We start from the raw sequence: 17,335 nt of genomic DNA on the forward strand, positions 1-17,335 counted from the left end.
GTTGTGTAGATGCAGCCTTGGTCATTTCAGAAGCAATTAGTAAATAATTAGAGGTACTAAGCTGCTTGCTTGGTCGGTCATAGCTTCACAAAAGTGAAGACACAAGTGATGGGTATATCCGTTTTCTTAAATAGGTGAATTTTCTTAAAAATAAATTTAAAAAATTATTGCTTGAGGGATAAGAAACAGTTGTTAGGATCACAGCCATTTCATAAACATACCTTAACACTGGAACACCACGTTAGCACAAACGAATGTATCAGAATACAGTCTGTTTGCCTAATAAAAAGACCGTGTCAAACTCAAAATGAGGCCATTTACTAAAACATACAAGCTTTTGGTTAATTCGTAATATTCTCCTAATCCCACTTTTATCATCTCTCCTCTGGTGCACTTGGTATTAATTACCTATTATAGCAGGTATTTGAACACAACTTCTCTTTCGTCTGCAGAAAATATTAGCATATCGCAGAGCTGTTGGGACAGATTGTATCTGAGGCGCTTCTTCCTCTGCAGAAAAGACTATCAATCATAGCTGAGTATAGTGATTAATAATGTCACAGCTCTTATTCCTGTGTCTGTATGCAGCTAAATGAAGAGTCGTGCTCACACTAGATCCAGAGAATTTCACAAAACAAAATAATCGGCTGCCATTTTATAAAGAAATGATATTGAAAATGCTTCTACCCCAGGACCTATTTTTGGTTGCTCTATTAGTAATTTACTGAAGGCTTCATCAGGAAACTAAAGCAAAGATTTTGTTATGTCAGAATTTGTATCATTTCAGGCTAAGTTTCTCTTAAAAAAAAAATCTTCTTGCATGTGGCAAGTCAATAGTACACGTGAGATTGCAAGGTTGAGTGTTTAGAACAGTGCGGTGTCATGGGGACAGGCTGGTGGAGTGGGGGGACAGATGGTGGTGTGGGGCGCGGGATGGTGGCGTGGGGGTGACGGGATGGTGGCGTGGGGGTGACGGGATGGTGGAGTGGGGGGATGGGATGGTGGAGTGGGGGTGACGGGATGGTGGAGTGGGGGGATGGGATGGTGGAGTGGGGGGAGGGACGGGATGGTGGGGTGGGGGGATGGGATGGTGGAGTGGGGGGACGGGATGGTGGAGTTGGGGGGACGGGATGGTGGAGTGGGGGGGACGGGATGGTGGAGTGGGGGTGACTGAAGCCCTTGGACTCCGCAGGCTGAGTATGCATCTGAACTGGGACACTCACTGAGTGACCCTGAGCAAACCAGTCTCTCTGGAAACTTTTTTCTCAGCTGTGAAATGGGGAAGCAATATTGCAAGATTTTTCCAATATTGTTGAGAATATAATATATATATATTATATATACCATAGTGCAGGGCCCGTAGAAGTTACTCAAAAAATTAGGAGTTCACATTTGGGGGAGATATGACAAATGAGCTGTTGTGTGGGAGATTAAATGGTAGTACATGGTCATTTACGATTTAAAGCTACGAAGAGGCCTGTGTGCTGATGGCGCCCATGTTTCTATCTCCATCTTCGACCCCAGACTCACCACTGTCCACAGACCAAACCAGGACTGCTGCTGGCCCTCCTTGCCACACCCCGAGAAGCCTTCCTCTCCGGACCTCCCTCCGTCATTCAAGCAGAAACAGGATTAGCCTTGATTCCCATCTTTCCCTTACCGGCCCCTCTCCCCAGTCCAGTCCACCGGCAAGTCCTGTCGGCTGCATCCTGTGCCGTATCCTGAGCCCATCCACCTCTCTGCATCCCCACTGCCGCTGGGTCTCCACCCTGTGCACTGTCAGTAACCCCTGGACTGCCCTTCCTGTTCCTGTTCTTGCGTCTTACAGTCTCCGTTTCACATGACATCAGAGCTATCTGTTCAAAACATGAGTCAGATCTCATCAGAGCCCGTTGGTTAAGATGCCCTGTGGCTTCTGGTCACCTGCTGAATAAACGTCAGACAAAAACCTGGCTTTTGGCACTCAGCATGAGAGGTCTCCCCCCTGGAAATTCTTTGGACTACACTGTCTAAAATTCCTCAGCACTTAGAACATCCTGAGGTTTTGTTTGTTTACTTGTTCATTACTAGGAAATACGTTCCCTGGGAGTGGGCACCTTATCTGTCCTGCTCACTGTTGGAACTTTAGTGCCTTAAACAGATCCTATGTTTTCAAACGGAACATGTTGGGCACCTAATGTGAGCTCAGTAAGTATTTACAGGATGAGTAAATAAGGCTCTGCAGGAAAGGCTCACAGTAATTGCAGTAGCCAGGAAAAGCTGGACGAGAAAGGTGAGACTGGAGCTTGACTTGGACCGTGGCTGGGCTGTCAGTGCGTGCTGAGGACGGGGCAGAGGGTGGGACTTGGGACAGCTTTCAGGATTGCAGCCTGGCGGAAGGACAGGATGCGGAGCTGAAGGCAGTGGAGATGTGGCCGGGGCGGGGACACCAACTCTTTCTGTGAGGAGTTCTGCTTCTCAAGGCAAGATGGAACAGAGGACAGAGCCATTTTGTTTGTTTTGTTTTGTGGTATGCGGGCCTTTCACTGTTGTGGCCTCTCCCGTTGCGGAGCACAGGCTCCGGACGCGCAGGCTCAGCGGCCATGGCTCGGGCCCAGCCGCTCCGCGGCATGTGGGATCTTCCCGGACCGGGGCACGAACCCGCGTCCCCTGCATCGGCAGGCGGACTCTCAACCACTGCGCCACCAGGGAAGCCCCAGGACAGAGCCATTTTGAAATGCAGGCTGGAGAAGAAGGTGGAGGCGTTAACCCTAAAGCGTGGGGCAAAGGGTGGTGCTAATGGTGGCAGTGCATTGAAGGCTTCTGATGGGGGATGATGACACGAGACAGGAGGAATTTAGGAGACAGTGTCGGCAGAGTAATGGACGCACCTGATGGGAGAGCAGCTGGAATCCGGGATACCTGTCCCCAGGCCCTGGAAGTAGTCAGCCCCTCACCATCACCATCAGCCTGCATTTGCTGAGCGCCTCTGCTGTGTGAGGGATGCCATGGAGTTCCTGGGAGGGGATCGGCGGGCCCCTCCTGGTGTGCAGCTCTGTTCTATGAGTGGTCAGGGGTCGGGGTGACAGGGGCCTCAGTATTCTTGGCCTGTGGTGCCTGCGGAGGAGCTTCCATCCTCTGAATGTGGGCTCGGTTAGAAAGAAGGAGAGATGGGAAACATTTCTCCTTGATTTGGCAGCCTTTATAAAGCCCTCGGTATTTAGACTTGGGGCCTATTTTCATAGCTGTGTCTGAAGTTCAGTGAGTAGCTAGAATTTCTTATTAGCCGACTTTAAGCTACTTGTGGCAGGTGGGCATTTTAAAAATGAAAGTCAAATGTAGGGGGAGGTACCTGTAGCCTGTGGTGTATAGAACAGGAAGTTTCCCTTTTCACTGTGGCTGCAAGGAAACCCCAAATCAGATTTTTGGATTTTGCTGTCATAGCAACTCTGACTTTTAGGTTGCTGTAGCTCTTTTTTAGTCTGCTCCCTGTTCCTCTGTTTTCGTGGGTCTCCGTTAGATGTCTTTTTATGTGAGCTTATTCAGTCTGTGGTAAAGGCAGGGTTTGCATCTGTTCAATGCTTCAAGGCCTACTCCTCGGCCTGGGGGGTCAGCACCGGAGCCGGGAGCGGAAGTCAGCCCCTTTGTGAAAGGGGAGCAGCGCCAGCTCTGCTCCTTCCACACGGCGTCCCCAGATTGAAAGTTTGTGTTTATGAGGTTCTGAATGTAGTCTCATTTTTCCCTATCTGGTTTGGACCATCTCTACCAGCTGGTAAATAGGAAATGTTCACGGTAGGAAGCCAATACTCTGCAGAGTGTAAACAGATGGAATCGATATAAAGTGACAAGTTAGACTGCTGTTGAGACTACAGAGCCAAAACCAAGAACGTAGCAGTCAGGCTACTTACTCCGTTCCAGTTCATTTAGTCCTGAATAGCGCTTCATATCTGCACAGCTGTGTTGTTCTTTTTCTCCCCCTTCCTTTCTTCTGGGTTGATAATGACAATTTCAAAGAAAAACTTTAATTAAAGATTTTATACGAAATAACCAAAAGTAGAATAATAAGGAAAATGAGCATTGATGTGTTTATTGTAAGAGAAATCCTTTTTCTTGGCTTCAGTTTTTAAAATGTACTCCTTAAATTTAAAATGAGTTTAGTCGTGGTGACAGAAAGGTGCCAGACTGACAGCAGTGGCTGCCGAACCCTGCGTTTTGCTGCGGAGCCAAGACAGAGGGGCGGCCAGAGGCCCCCTCCCCTGCGTCTCAGTCCGCAGGCAGGCGGGTGGGCTGCCGTCCCCGACCCCCTGCTGCTAGAAACCAGGTGAGGAAGGTGGCTCCAGGTGAGGAGGGAACAGAAAACAGCGCATCGGGAGCTAATTTGGATAGCATGGTGCAGGTTGCCCTCTGGCCCGAGGAAGGTTTGCCTTCCCCCGGGAGGGGCCCCACCAGAGCCAGGCCTGGAGAGGGGGAATTCTGGGCTCCAGGGAGGAAACCTTAGGCCTTTTCTCACCTCCTTTCAAGTCTGGGTGGTCATATTTATTTGGGTTCACAGCTTTCCTTCCTGGAGCTCCCAGTGCTATAAAAAGAATTTTAAACAAAGAACTATAGAGTAAGAATCACATCCACTGTTAGCAGTTTATTGAACCATCTGAACTCAGTGGGGTACAAACATGAGGCAGTTTGATTCTTTGCTTCTTACGCGGGCGTGGGCGCATCTGCCTTCCTCGTCCCCGAAGGCTGTCTTAGCAGATCCCACGGCTCTCTGGTCACGTTCAGGTAGAACAAGCCCAGCGTAGCCTAGTCCAGTTTTAAACCCGGAGCTCAGATGCAGCTCAGCTGGCCGCTCCTCCCTCCTTCCAGCTCCACGGGCCCCGGGGGGAGGGGGAGGGCCACGGGGGCTGCCGGCTCGTTGGCGACTCTTTCTCTCCTTCTGCTTCCTTCCTCCCCGGTTCGTGGGATCCGTGATGAGGGCTGAGGAAGGGGAGCTGGCCTCCTTCCCCCTTCACTGGTGTGCTCTGTGGGGAGCAGGTAAAGGCTGCTCTCATGGGGCACATGGGGAGTTACTAGGACAGTGCTTTGGTGGCCTCTGAACTCGGTGGTTTTCTGGTGACGAGCAGCTCTGGCCTAATCCCCCTGCACCTCCTCAGCCCTCCTGCCGGTGGTCCACCTCGCCTTCTCATGCTGTGTGTTGTCCCCTCACTTGAGAAGCAGCCCTGGGAGCAGGACATCTCAAGCCTTTTGCCTTTCTTTTTCTTTTGAAAAAAACTTTTAATACAGGTTTTAAAGGTTACTTTCCATTTACAGTTATTACAAAATATTGGCTATTTTCCTGTGTCGTACAATACGTCCTTGAGCCTCTCTTACACCCAGTAGTTTGTACCTCCCACTTCCCTGTCCCTGTGTTGCCCCTGCCCTCTCCCCGCTGGTAACCGCTAGTTTGTTCTCTGTATCTGTGAGTCCGCTTCTTCTTTGCTATATTCACAAGTTTGTTGTATTTTTTAGATTGCATCTGTAAGCGATATTGTACAGTATTTGTCTTTCTCTATTTGACTTATTTCACTTAGCATAATGCCCTCCAAATCCATCCATGTTGCTGCAGATGGCAAAATTTCGTTCTTTTTAATGGCTGAGTAGTATTCCATTGTATATATTGTATATACCACACCTTCTTTAGCCACTCATCTGTTGATGGATACTTAGGTTCCTCCCATATCTTGGCAATTATAAATAATGCTGCTATGAACACTGGGGTGCGTGTATCTTTTCAAATTAGTGTTTTTGGTTTTTTGGGGTTATATACCAAGGAATGGAATTACTGCGTCATACGGTAGTTCTATTTCTTTTCTTTTTTTTTTTTTTGAGAAACCTCCATACTGTTTTCCACAGTGCACCAATTTACATTCCCACCAACAATGGGAGAGTTCACTTTTCTCCACATCCTCAGCAACATTTTTTATTTGTGTTCTTTTTGATGATAGCCATTCTGACAGGTGTGAGGTGATTTCTCATTGTGGGTTTGATTTGCATTTCCCTGCTGATTAGCGATGTTGAGCATCTTTTTATGTGCCTGTTGGCCATCTGCATTTCCTCTTTGGAAAAATGCCTACTCAATTCTTCTGCCCATTTTTTAATCGGGTTGTTTGTTTTTTTGATGTTGAGCTGTATGAGCTGTTTATGTATGTTGGATATTAATCCCTTATCAGTCATATCATTTGCAAATATTTTCTCCCATTCAGTAGGTTGTCTTTTTGTTTTGTTGATGGTTTCCTTTGCTGTGCAAAAGCTTTTAAGTTTAATTAGGTCCCAATTGTTTATTTTTGCTTTTATTTCCTTTGCTTTAGGAGATGGATCCAAAAAATATTGCTGCAATTTATGTCAGTGAGTGTTCTGCCTATGAGTTCCTCAAGGAGTTTTATAGCATCCAGTCTTACATTTAGGTCTTTAATCTATTTTGAGTTTATTTTTGTATATGGTGTTAGAGAATGTTCTAATTTCATTCTTTTAAATGTAACTGTCCAGTTTTCCCAGCACCACTTATTGAAGAGACAGTCTTTTCTCCACTGTATATTCTTGCCTCTTTTGTCATAAATTGACCATAAGTGTGTGGGTTTATTTCAGGGCTCTGTCTCCTGTTTCATTGATCTCTCAGTCTGTTTTTGTGTCAGTACCATACTGTTTTGATTACTGTAGCTTTGTAGTATAGTCTGAAGTCAGGGAGTATGATTCCTCCAGTTCTGTTCTTCTTTCTCAAGACTGTTTGAGGGTCATTTGTGTTTCCATACAAATTTTAAAATTATTTGTTCTAGTTCTGTGAAAAATGCCATTGGTATTTTGATAGGGATTGCATTGAATCTGTAGATTGCCTTGGGTAGTATGGTCATTTTAACAATATTGCTTCTTCCAATCCAAGAACATGGTATATCTTTCCATCTGTTTGTGTCATCTTCAATTTCTTTCATCAGTGTCTTATAGTTTTTGGAGTACAGGTCTTTTGCCTCCTGAGATAGGTTTATTCCTAGGTATTTTATTCTTTTTGATGTGATGGTAAGTTGCGTTGTTTCCTTAATTTCTCTTTCTGACACTTCGTTGTTAGCCTTCTACCTTTCTTGTTCTCCACTTAACTCATGGAAAATTCACGTGTCCTGTCCATGCCAACAATAGGCATGTAGACCACTCTAATCTTCCCCTCCTGCTCTGCTATTTTTGTTCAATTCTCAGTTTCTTCCCCCAGGAAGGTGTAGAGCAGATCACTGTGTCCACAGAAATGACATGCCTATCTGCCGTTCTGCAGGCACCAGTCCTGTCTGTACAAGGATTTCATTGGCTCACCAAAGCTTCTTCCCCATGAATGCTGCAATCAATCACCCATCCATCCATCTGTTCATCCGTTCATCCATCTATCACTTATCCATGCATGCATACATCCATCTATCCCTCCATCTGTCCATCCATCTATTACCCATCCATCCATCCTTCCTTCTGTCCATTTGTCCATCCATCATCCGTCTGTCTATCCATCCACCCATCCATCCACCCATCCACCCATCCACCCATCCATCCATCCATCCATCCATCCTTCCATCATCCATACATTCGTCCACTTAACACTTATTCGTTGATCCAGGCCCTGTTCTTGACCCTGGGCTCCTGTCCACTCAAGACTTTCTGGAAGAGGTAGAGGCGCTGGCTGGTGTGGGGGATTAGTGCTGGTTCTGCCAGTTACTGTTCTCCAGCATGTGTGTGTGGCTATCTGGCTATTTATATCTTTGTCCTCAGCCTTTGGTCCTGATCAGCAGTTCCTATCAGACCACCATCTATTGAGTATGTTCCCTGGGAGGTACCTGCACACATGAGCTCATTTCTTTTTTTTTTTTTTTAATAAATTTTGATGAAATTCTATATCTACCCATTTTTCTTTCTTTCTTTCTTTCTTATAACTTTATTTATTTATTTATATTTTACTTTTGGCTGCGTTGGGTCTTCATTGCTGCACGCGGGCTTTCTCTAGTTGTGGCGAGCGGGGGCTACTCTTCGTTGCGGTGCGTGGGCTTCTCATTGCGGTGGCTTCTCTTGTTGCGGAGCACGGGCTCTAGGCGTACGGGCTTCAGTAGTTGTGGCATGCCGGCTCAGTAGTTATGGCTCGCGGGCTCTAGAGCGCAGGCTCAGTAGTTGTGGCGCATGGGCTTAGTTGCTCCGCGGCATGTGGGATCTTCCCAGACCAAGGACTGAACCAGTGTTCCCTGCATTGGCAGGCGGATTCTTAACCACTGCGCTGCCAGGGAAGTCCACGTGAGCTCATTTTACCTGCACACGCTGATACAGTGCCCTTCTTCTTTCCCATTTAACAGACGAGGAAACTGAAGTTAGGAAGAGTCAGGTCACTGTTCCAAGGTTACCCAAACGATGGCAGCCCGGGGTACTTCCTGTAGTTTTCTGTATCTGGAGGAGGTTTCTGTTCCCTACTCCCTCCCTGGCTTTACTCTTCAGGACAGATATTCTCTGCTCCATGTAGTAACACTTGTGAGTCTGCCCTCCATGAATTCATCTAAATCTTTTGGGGAAAGTTTTACTTTAATTTTGCTCCTATCACTTCCTTTTCAGTAATCACTTCCTCCTTTTGTACTCCTGTGTGAAACGGGGCTTTTTTTCCTTTCTTGAAATGTTAGGTGAGCGAGTCCTGGTTTATGTAGCCATACTTCAGAACTTTTAGGCTTTGTAGCCTGCTTTTTCCTAGCCCTGCTGTCCAGACGGAAGAAGCGAACCTTTTAATGCATCTTCACTGTGGTTCGCTTCCCTAGGTTGCTTGGTTCTGAATCATCCCCAGGGCTCAGTCATCTCTCCATATGGGGGCTCTGAGGACACGAAGAGGGTCAGATGCTGCCCTTCTTGCAGGGTCTGTGGTGCTGCAGGGGGAGCCTGGGGGCTGTGGGGGCCTGGTGTGCAGCGGGGAGCTGGGGGGTCTAGCAGGGGACGGGGAAGGGCGGAGCACTCCTAAGCCTAGCGCAGGGCTCAGAGCATGGGTCTGGGGCAGGTGGCAGGGAAGAGAAGACTTGAGGGCAGGTCTTCAGAGGGCCTCAGGCCATTTCCTGGCTCTCGAGCCTTAACGTCATAATTAGCTATTGTTTTGGTTTTCTTTTTAAATCCTCATTGCTTCTGTGTTTGTGCACCTGAAGCTGCCTGACACCTACCACCCACTCAGATATCTGGGGTTGCATGGGAGGGAGTGGAACAGGGGTTGTGAACTTTTTCTGTGAAAATGGTAAATATTTGTATTTTGGCCGGCCAGGCTGCTCAGTCTGACTACTCAGCTCTACCCCTGTAGGGGAAACAGCCCGAGGCAACTCATTTACATAAATGAACGGGGCGTGGCTGGGCGCCAATAAAATTTACTTTTGGATCCTGAAATTTGAAACTCAGATAACTTTCAGGGGTCACAAAATATCCTTCTTTTGATTTTTTTCAACCGTTTAAAAATGTAAAAGCCATTCTCAGCTTGCAGGCATATAAAAACAGGCAGCAGGCAGGAGTTTGCATCACCTGGAACGCAGGAAAGGGAGCTCGGCCACCACAGGCGCTGGAGCCCGGCCAGGAGAGCACCTTTCTCAAGCTGGTCTCTGGGCCCTCACAGGGCAAGACCACGCTTTCCTTTCTGAGAAGCTGGATTTGGGAGGAGGCCCCTTTCCTCCCGTGAGCTGTACAGCATTTCTCCTCTCTCCGTGGATTTGGCCCTCTCTGAGCCCTCCTCCCGAGAAGCAGTGGGGAAGTGAAGGGGGATGGAGCTCCTGGAGAGCAGAGGCCAGGCAGGGAGTAGGGAGGTCCCCTCCTGCAGCGGAGGAGCTGGGTACCACTTTCAGGCAGGAATTCACCAAAATGTCAAGATGGAGGTCAGGGGGCCAGTGTCGGGATGGAAGTGCAGTCAGAAGAGCAGGAGAGACGGCGCCAGCTCCTGCCCCGGAGCGGACGGGAAGGCGTTTGGGCAGCAACACGGCTGTAAACTCACTGTGCGAATATTTATGAGCATCCACTCTGTCCAGGGACCGTTGTGAGCCTAAGGATACAGCAGCAAATGAAACCAAATCCCCTTGCGTGGCGTTTACATTTCAATGGAAGAAGAAAGACAATAAACGGACACAAATATGCAATGTGCAGGTGTGGGTGAACGCGAAGGAGAAAAGGGACGAGGATGCGTTTTTGCGCAGGTCATGGGGAAGGCCTCTCGGGGCAGGTGGCACATGACCGAGACCTGAATGAGGGCCTCAGGGAGCCGTCCAGCGGAGGGAGCCAGACGTGCAGAAGCCTTGATGGCTGAGCGCGCCCGGTGTGTGTGAGAACGCGCAGGGAGGCCTGTGTGGCTGGAGCAGGAAAGGGCCGGGGGACTTGGCGGGTGAGGTCAGGAGGTGGGGGGGTCAGATCGTCCAGGGCTCTGGGCGTGGTGCAGAGAACCCGGAGGGCTTGGGAAGCGAGGGAGCTCAGTGTGGCTGGAGCCCAGGGCCTTGCTGGGTGAGAGCTGGGGCTGGGGTGGAAGGAACAGGAGGCTCAGAGCCGGTGGCTCTAAACGCACACGTGTCCCAGTTGGAGCCAAATGGCAGACGTGGGGCTGGCCCAGAGAGGAGCCGGATGCTGCCCACACCATCCCGATTTCTCTCTCTGCGTTTCCTCTCCCACCTCTTCTCCCTTTTCAAGGGAGAGGGAAGCGGGGCGAGGCAGGGGCAGGTCCTTTTACTCCTTTGTGTTTTTCTTCTTTCCCGTCACCGTCACCGTCACGGGGAGGACAAGTCTTCACACCACGGCCCTAACTCTGGTGCCTCTGATAAGCCTCACCATCTGCAGCTCCATCTAGATCTTGCCAAACTTCAGTCTGACAAATGATAAGAAACTTGGAGACATACCTCTGGTGGGTGTGAGCTCTGTGCCAGATTTGCTGCTTCCCTGCTTTCCACGCTGGGTCCATCTGGGTTACTTTGGGTTTTAAAAAAGCGCATCGCCTCATGTGCTCCCAGAAGAGGTGAATCAGGGTTTGGCAGCAGACGAGGTACCGAGGGGTTTTTTTTGGCCACGGGCACAAGCGCTCTCTGTGGCTGGGGCCCTGTGCTTTCAGACAAAGTGGTGGAGCTGAGGGTGGACGTGCACGAGCGGTTTCGCTCCAGCTCATGCTCTCCCGGCTCTTCCTTGCTTGGTCTTCCTGGTTTTGAATATTAAGCTCGTTTCAGCCAATGCTCTCTAGTCGGTGGGAGTGGGAGATGTGTATACGGTTCAGCACAGGGCCTTGCAAACATCCAGTTCACATTTGTTCAATTACCATATTATTGTAATCTTTATTACATTGAATGTAATCATTGTTACATTCAGGGTAGGCCCCGAGGAGGTGTGTGTTCGTCAACATATAACAAGGCTTCCTCAGAGTGTGGCTTTTTTCCAGGCAGGTGAAAAGAAGATGGATTCACTCATTCATTTACTCAAGCACATGCTTACTGAGCATGTACACTCTGCCAGAGGCTGTTCTAGACCCTGGCATGAAGCAGTGAACAGAGCCCCGCTCTCAGGGAGCACACTTGCCAGAGGGAGAGAGAGACAGTAAAGACGAGCATGAAGTTCGTTGGTGAGAAGTACCCTGCAGATGCGTGCTGCGGGTGGGATCAGGAAAGGCCTTTTGGATCAGATGACATCTGGGCCAAGACCTGCGGGAAGTGAGGGCAGAGCCAGTGGGCGTCTGGGGAAGAAGTTTCCAGACAGAAGGAACAGCAAATGCAAAGGCCTTGAGGCAGGAGGTGCCTGGCTGGCACCCGCGAGAAGCAGAGAGACCGTTTCGTGGCCCGAAGGCAGTGAGCCAGCGGGCGGCTGGGGGGATGGAGAGCCGGCAGCAGCCGGTCTGCGGGGCTCTGGCCTTTGACCTGGAGGGGACGAGAGCGACTGGAGGGCGTGCTCAGCCTTAGCTACACAGAACCCTGGCTGCTGTTGGAACCTCAGCTGTGGGGTCGGGCGCGGACACTGGGGGCCCAAGTGGGAAGCCGTCGCACCAGCCCAGGCAGTAGGGTGTGAGGCGGAGAGACTGGGCTGGGTTCTGGAAACGTTCTGAAGCTAGGGCCGCTGGGCTCTCGGGCTGGCCCGGACGTGGGATGTGAGTGAAGAATCTGGCGGGAAGGCCCGGCCACGGTGGGACGGGGCGGAGCTGGGCGTCTGCTGGCCTCTAGAGCTGGACGTCCTGACTGGGGCTCCGAGAAGGAGCCAGGGCTGGAGACAGACACTGAGAGGCCTCAGCTGCTCATTAAGGCTGCAGGCCTGGGCCGCCCGGGACGGAGTGTGCTTAGACAAGCCAGGAGACCCGAGGCCCGAGTCCGCAGGTGCCCAGAGCTCAGAGGCCGGGAGATGAGGAGGGACCGGCAGGGACCAGGCCAAGCCCGAGCCAGAAAGCCGAGGAGAACCCGAGGCGGGAGTGTCGAAGCCGGGGGCGGGGGAGGCCTACGTCCAGGAAGAAGGGGCGGTGAGCTGGGAGGAGGTGCTGCAGAGACAGCAAGATGGGCGCCCAGGAGCCGCTGGGCCTGGCAAGGTCGCCCTGACAAGGTCACAGTTTCTGTGCAGCGGTGCGGACAGAACTGATCGGGTGTGTGGGGAGATAGGCTGGAGACAGGGCGCACAGACAGCTTTCGAGGGGGGATTTCTGCAAAAGGGAAGGAGTGGCTGGGGGCAGGGGCGAGGCGGGGTGAGGAGGGAGGGCTCACCTCTCAGATGGTTCGTCATCGTGGACACGAGCTCAGAGCTGGGCATAGCGGGGCACAAGCAGTTCCTGATGGGCGCGAGAGCGGCGGCGGCCGGGCGCAGGACCGGAGGCCAGTGGCCGGGTGGCCAGGTGTGGAGGCACACAGGCTGGGCGTGTCGGGGAGCACGGGACCTTGCCGTCCAGTTGCTTCTGGTTTCTCTGCAAGTGAGGAGGAAGGTTATCAGCGGAGAGGAAGGAGGCGGGGTGGGAAGGGAGGCGGAGAGCGGAGAAGGCGGGAAAGGTGCCCGGTGGCGGGTGAGCGGAGCGGGTGAGCGGACCGCCCAGGCGAGCATCACCACGCGCGCCTGCTGGCAGGGTTGATGGTCTTGAGTGAGGGGACCCAGGTGAGTGCTCGATGGCCAGTCCTCTCCGGCCGCATCAGGCGCTTGGAAGAGGCGGTGAGTTGGATCTGACCAGGGTTAGGGTCTAGCCAAGACCGGGGAGGCAGGAGGAGGGAGGTGGCGGTCAAGCACACAGGCACCGGGTCACTGTAAAGATGGGCCGTGGGGAGGCGTGCGGAGGAGAGGGACCAGCAGGCGGGGTCCCGGAGGGCAGAAGGGTGTTGGGGTTCGGGCTGAAAGACGGGGGGCGTTGGATGTGGGACTTCGTTTCGGAGAGCGGCAGTTAGTGGTGACGAGGCGTGAGTTTGAGCAGGCAGGTGACCTCTGGACGGGAGGAGGACAGGAGCTGAGCCAGAGGCCGGCTAACGTCCCCGGGGGCCCGGGGGGCGGAGGCAGGAGGGTCTCAGATGACCCAGCCAGGAGGAGCTGGGGCAGAGGCCAGCTCAGTGTTTCCTCCTGCGTGATCCCTAAGACGGCCACCCTGGGAGGGGGCTGGCAGCTCCTTCAGGTCAGAGACAGTGTAGGGACCTGTCAGAGGAGGTGTTGAGGAAACTAGGAAAAAGCCTGTTCATCTTAGAGTCTTCCCTAAACTCCTTCCTTAAGGAGCACTAATTTCCCTCCGAGTCTGGGCTGGACTTGGATGTGATCTAGTACAGGATGCAGAGTCAGACCTTCCAGGATCTGGCCATACCAGACATTCATCACCCTTCATCCACAACCCCCTTCACGCCCAGCTGTACTCAGTGCCTTCCTGTCTTGTCCTGCCCCGGCCCCCTCCTGGCTCAGATGCCACCCCCTGCAGGAAGCCTCCCAGGTGGCTCTGCTGGAAGTGTTGTTCTCTTGTGTGAAGACCCACAGCTCCTCGCTTGTCTGTCTCTGGTGTTTGGCTCTTGTTCCCATGGTTCCTATCTTGGTGAATATTTATGAATATTTATTTACATGCCTTATCTGTTCTGCGGGAGGTACAGTTTGGGGGTGGACTTGAGTTTGAACCCCAGCATCATTATCGTCTAACCAGGTGATGACGGGCGACTCCTGTGGCCTCCCCCACCCTCGGTTTTATCTAAAAGTGGGGAAACGGTACGTCCTTCGTGTGGCTCGGGAGAGTGCAGTCACAGGGCTCTGCGCTTGGCACGGGTGAGCCCTGGCGGATGTTTCTCTCCTTTACATAGAAGTGGCTCAGGGCAGGCGCACGGCCCCGCGTCTCCACGGGACCTAACCAAGTGCCTTCCAGGTCTCTGTGCCCAATAAATATGCCTTTGCTGAATTTGGGAAAGGTCGCTGTACAGCTTTTCCGTAATATCTTTCAAAAATTCAGAGGGGTTGGAATATACGCTCATAGTTTTCAGCTCCTAGTAAAAATGGTTTGCATGTGGCTATGAAAAATAAGAATTGTCCAGATCCAGCTATGCCAGAATTACGGTTTTAAAGTATCAATTAACAAAAAAGATTTTTCATATGGCTCTAAAATGCAATGAATTGTGTATGAGACTTACTGCTTTACATCAGAAAAAGTTCTTTTTTTTTAAACTTACTAAGACCTTACTGAAACTTACTAAGACTTACTAAGACAGAGAAAATTGCTTTGAAAACATTCAAGAAATGTAAAGTGTCCCTTTTTCCATAGATACATCATTTTGCAATACCTACGACTGTGAGTCTTTGAAAACATTTTATTTTACAAGAAGTATTTAAACACGTTCACTTTTATTATTACCATCTTGATTTTTAACGCTGGATCTTTTGACTTTTCCTAAATCTCTTTTTATACACAGATTTTCAAAAACATTAAAACTGTTATCAAAGCCCTTAAGCTCATTGATGTTAACAAGACGGGTCTGGTCCAACCACATGCACTGAGGAGGGTTCTGGAGACCTTCTGTTTGAAGATGAAAGATGATGAATACAAAAAGTAAGTAAACGAAGGTATGGGGAGAGATTGCTCAGTAGGACTTTCAGCCCATTTCAAAATGGGACCTGTTGGGTTCACTGGATCCAGGCAGCGTCCTTCCCTCCTGCCTCCTCTGTCTTGACTGTTTTTAAAAGAGGTCCTCAATCTGCATTTCTCCCATGTTCGTGAAGCTCTCCACGAATTCTCCAAAGTGAGAGCTAACGGTTCTAATTCCTCCAGTCCCCGCGGGTGAGAGTCATCTGGCCTGCAGCTTTGAACGCATCTCGATGATTTAAGTCATCCATCACCAGTGGTCTCTCTTTGCCTGCCTGGGACCTCGCCCACCACCCCATGGGTTTCCAGTTCACAGTTGACTTTTACTCAAAGCCCGGGGTTAAGAGAAGAATGAAAAATTTCAGGATTTATTTGTTGGTTGATGTGCTCCCTATTGGCTCTCCATCCTGACATAATAACAGAAGCTTCATTTTCCTTTGAGGACTTTGTTGCTGAGTTTGGGGTGGGCATTGCAGCAGGGGGCCGTTAGCTGCTTCTTGGCGTTTGAAAGCCGCCACCTGCCCCTGACGCGAGGGCGGTGTGGGGAAGCCTGCACAGACTGTTTTTTGAGCCTCCAATAAACTCCAGATCGTTCAGAAAAGCCAAATGCTTGGATTCTGTGGCTACTTGAGTATTGAATGGAAGCCACTGGAAGGTGAGTATTGAATGGAAGCCACTGGAAGGTGCTCAGCCAAGAGGCACTCCTCGTCCTCCTGCCTTTCCCCACTTTTCTGAATATCCTCTGGGCCATTAACAAAAGTACCAAGCCTGATGATTTCACCCTGAGCCTCAGAGTTTCACATCACACCGCAGTTATAAATCGCCACTGAAATGGGTCTTTGTGGTTGCGTCCATAGTGTTATAAAGACGACGTTGCCTCTGTTAGTGGAAGAATCTGCTTCTGGAGCAAAAACAAGTCTAGAGGGCATGTGCCAACCTCACAGGCACTGCAGGGTCTGAAAAACAAGGAGACTTTTAAAATATGGATATTTCCCAGTATTTTGAATATTTTCTTCCTCTTTTTTTTTTTTTTCCTCCTTATAACCCACCTCAGAATATAAAAGACATAATAGATGTTTTAATTTTTACATCTTTCCGACTGGGAAAATGTCCAGAATAAGATCCAAACAAAACAAATTAAATAATTCTGTGCACGCGATTATAGAACAGAAGCAGCGCTCTTCTAAAACGAGCAATCAAAAAGCAAAACAGTGTTTTATTTGACAATAAACCTTGTGTTTGGCACTAGTTTCCAACCTAGTAAATCTATAAAAAAATGTTACTGTCTGTTTCCCCATCTCACAAGTATTGAATAGTAAAGAACTCCACAAATTTTTATTTGAGATATTTTTTTAAGCCTTAAAAACAATGCTGTCTGCATGATAAGGCTTGAGGAACTTAACGCAATAGAATTGCTTTCCTTCAGAATAGAAAAGCAGAAGATCAAAAGTAACATTTCTTCAATTGCCGTAATGCTTTTCTTATCAAAGCTCAAGAATATACTCTTTCCTTGAGTAGCTGCTTCAGTATTAACTTCGCCTTTTTAGTGTTTGAGCAGGAAACACAATGCAGTTTTGAATCCTTTTCTTTATCTAACAGCTTTCTATTTAATATCAGTCTTCGGCGTGCAGCGAGGTAGGAGTGGCCTGGGCTTTGAAGCCAGGCGCGCTTGGGGTCAGGTCTGTGTCTGCCCTCCCTAGTTGCGGGGCCTCTGGAAGCTCCTGGGCCTCTCTCAGACTCGGCTCTCTCTTAAAGAAATGGGGACTGAGGAGCCCACCTTGCAAGGCTGGCATGAAGATTCTGCGCCTGCAGTGTACCTGACATGCAGTAGGTGCTCGTTTCACATCGATGCTATCATAATAGTACAGATTCCACGAGTGTCCTTTACTCTTGGAGAAACAGTTCTCTTCAGGCTGCAGAATGCCATGCAGCCTATGGAAGCAAGGAGCGGGGGAGAAGATCATCTCCAAGTTCCATACTTAGCCAGTGTCCCGAGACCTGCCGGGTTTTGTTCTTCCTTTTCCATCTCACACCATCCTACTTTCCTCTCCATTGCCCTGCAGGACAAAGTATTTGAATCCGGGTAAAATAATTTATGAGCGACCTTGAAAAACAAAGAAACAAACAAACAAACGCACTAGAATTCAGCCTGCTGCCTGGGCAGATGAATGAAGCCCAAGGCACTGTTCTGGGTGGTGATGCTGGAGAGGTTTGTGGGTCAATTGGCCTCATTCCCTTTGCATCTGAAGTCAGCTTTCCCATGTGACCGTCCTGCCCTGGGTGTCCGCACATGTGTGAGTTCTCCTGCCCACA

General features: G+C 49.9%; 1 protein-coding gene across 1 annotated transcript in view; it reads left to right on the forward strand.

Moving 5' to 3' along the window:
• The window catches only part of EFCAB6 (EF-hand calcium binding domain 6), a 174,152-nt gene that overhangs the window by 5,088 nt on the left and 151,729 nt on the right, over positions 1-17,335 (forward strand). Inside the window, 1 exon segment of the mRNA XM_079936860.1 lies at positions 14,853-14,989. Within this exon segment, the coding sequence (XP_079792986.1) occupies positions 14,853-14,989 (137 nt within the window).

The sequence above is a fragment of the Stenella coeruleoalba genome, assembly GCF_951394435.1.
Source record: "Stenella coeruleoalba genome assembly, chromosome: 11".
NCBI classification, from domain to species: domain Eukaryota; kingdom Metazoa; phylum Chordata; class Mammalia; order Artiodactyla; family Delphinidae; genus Stenella; species Stenella coeruleoalba.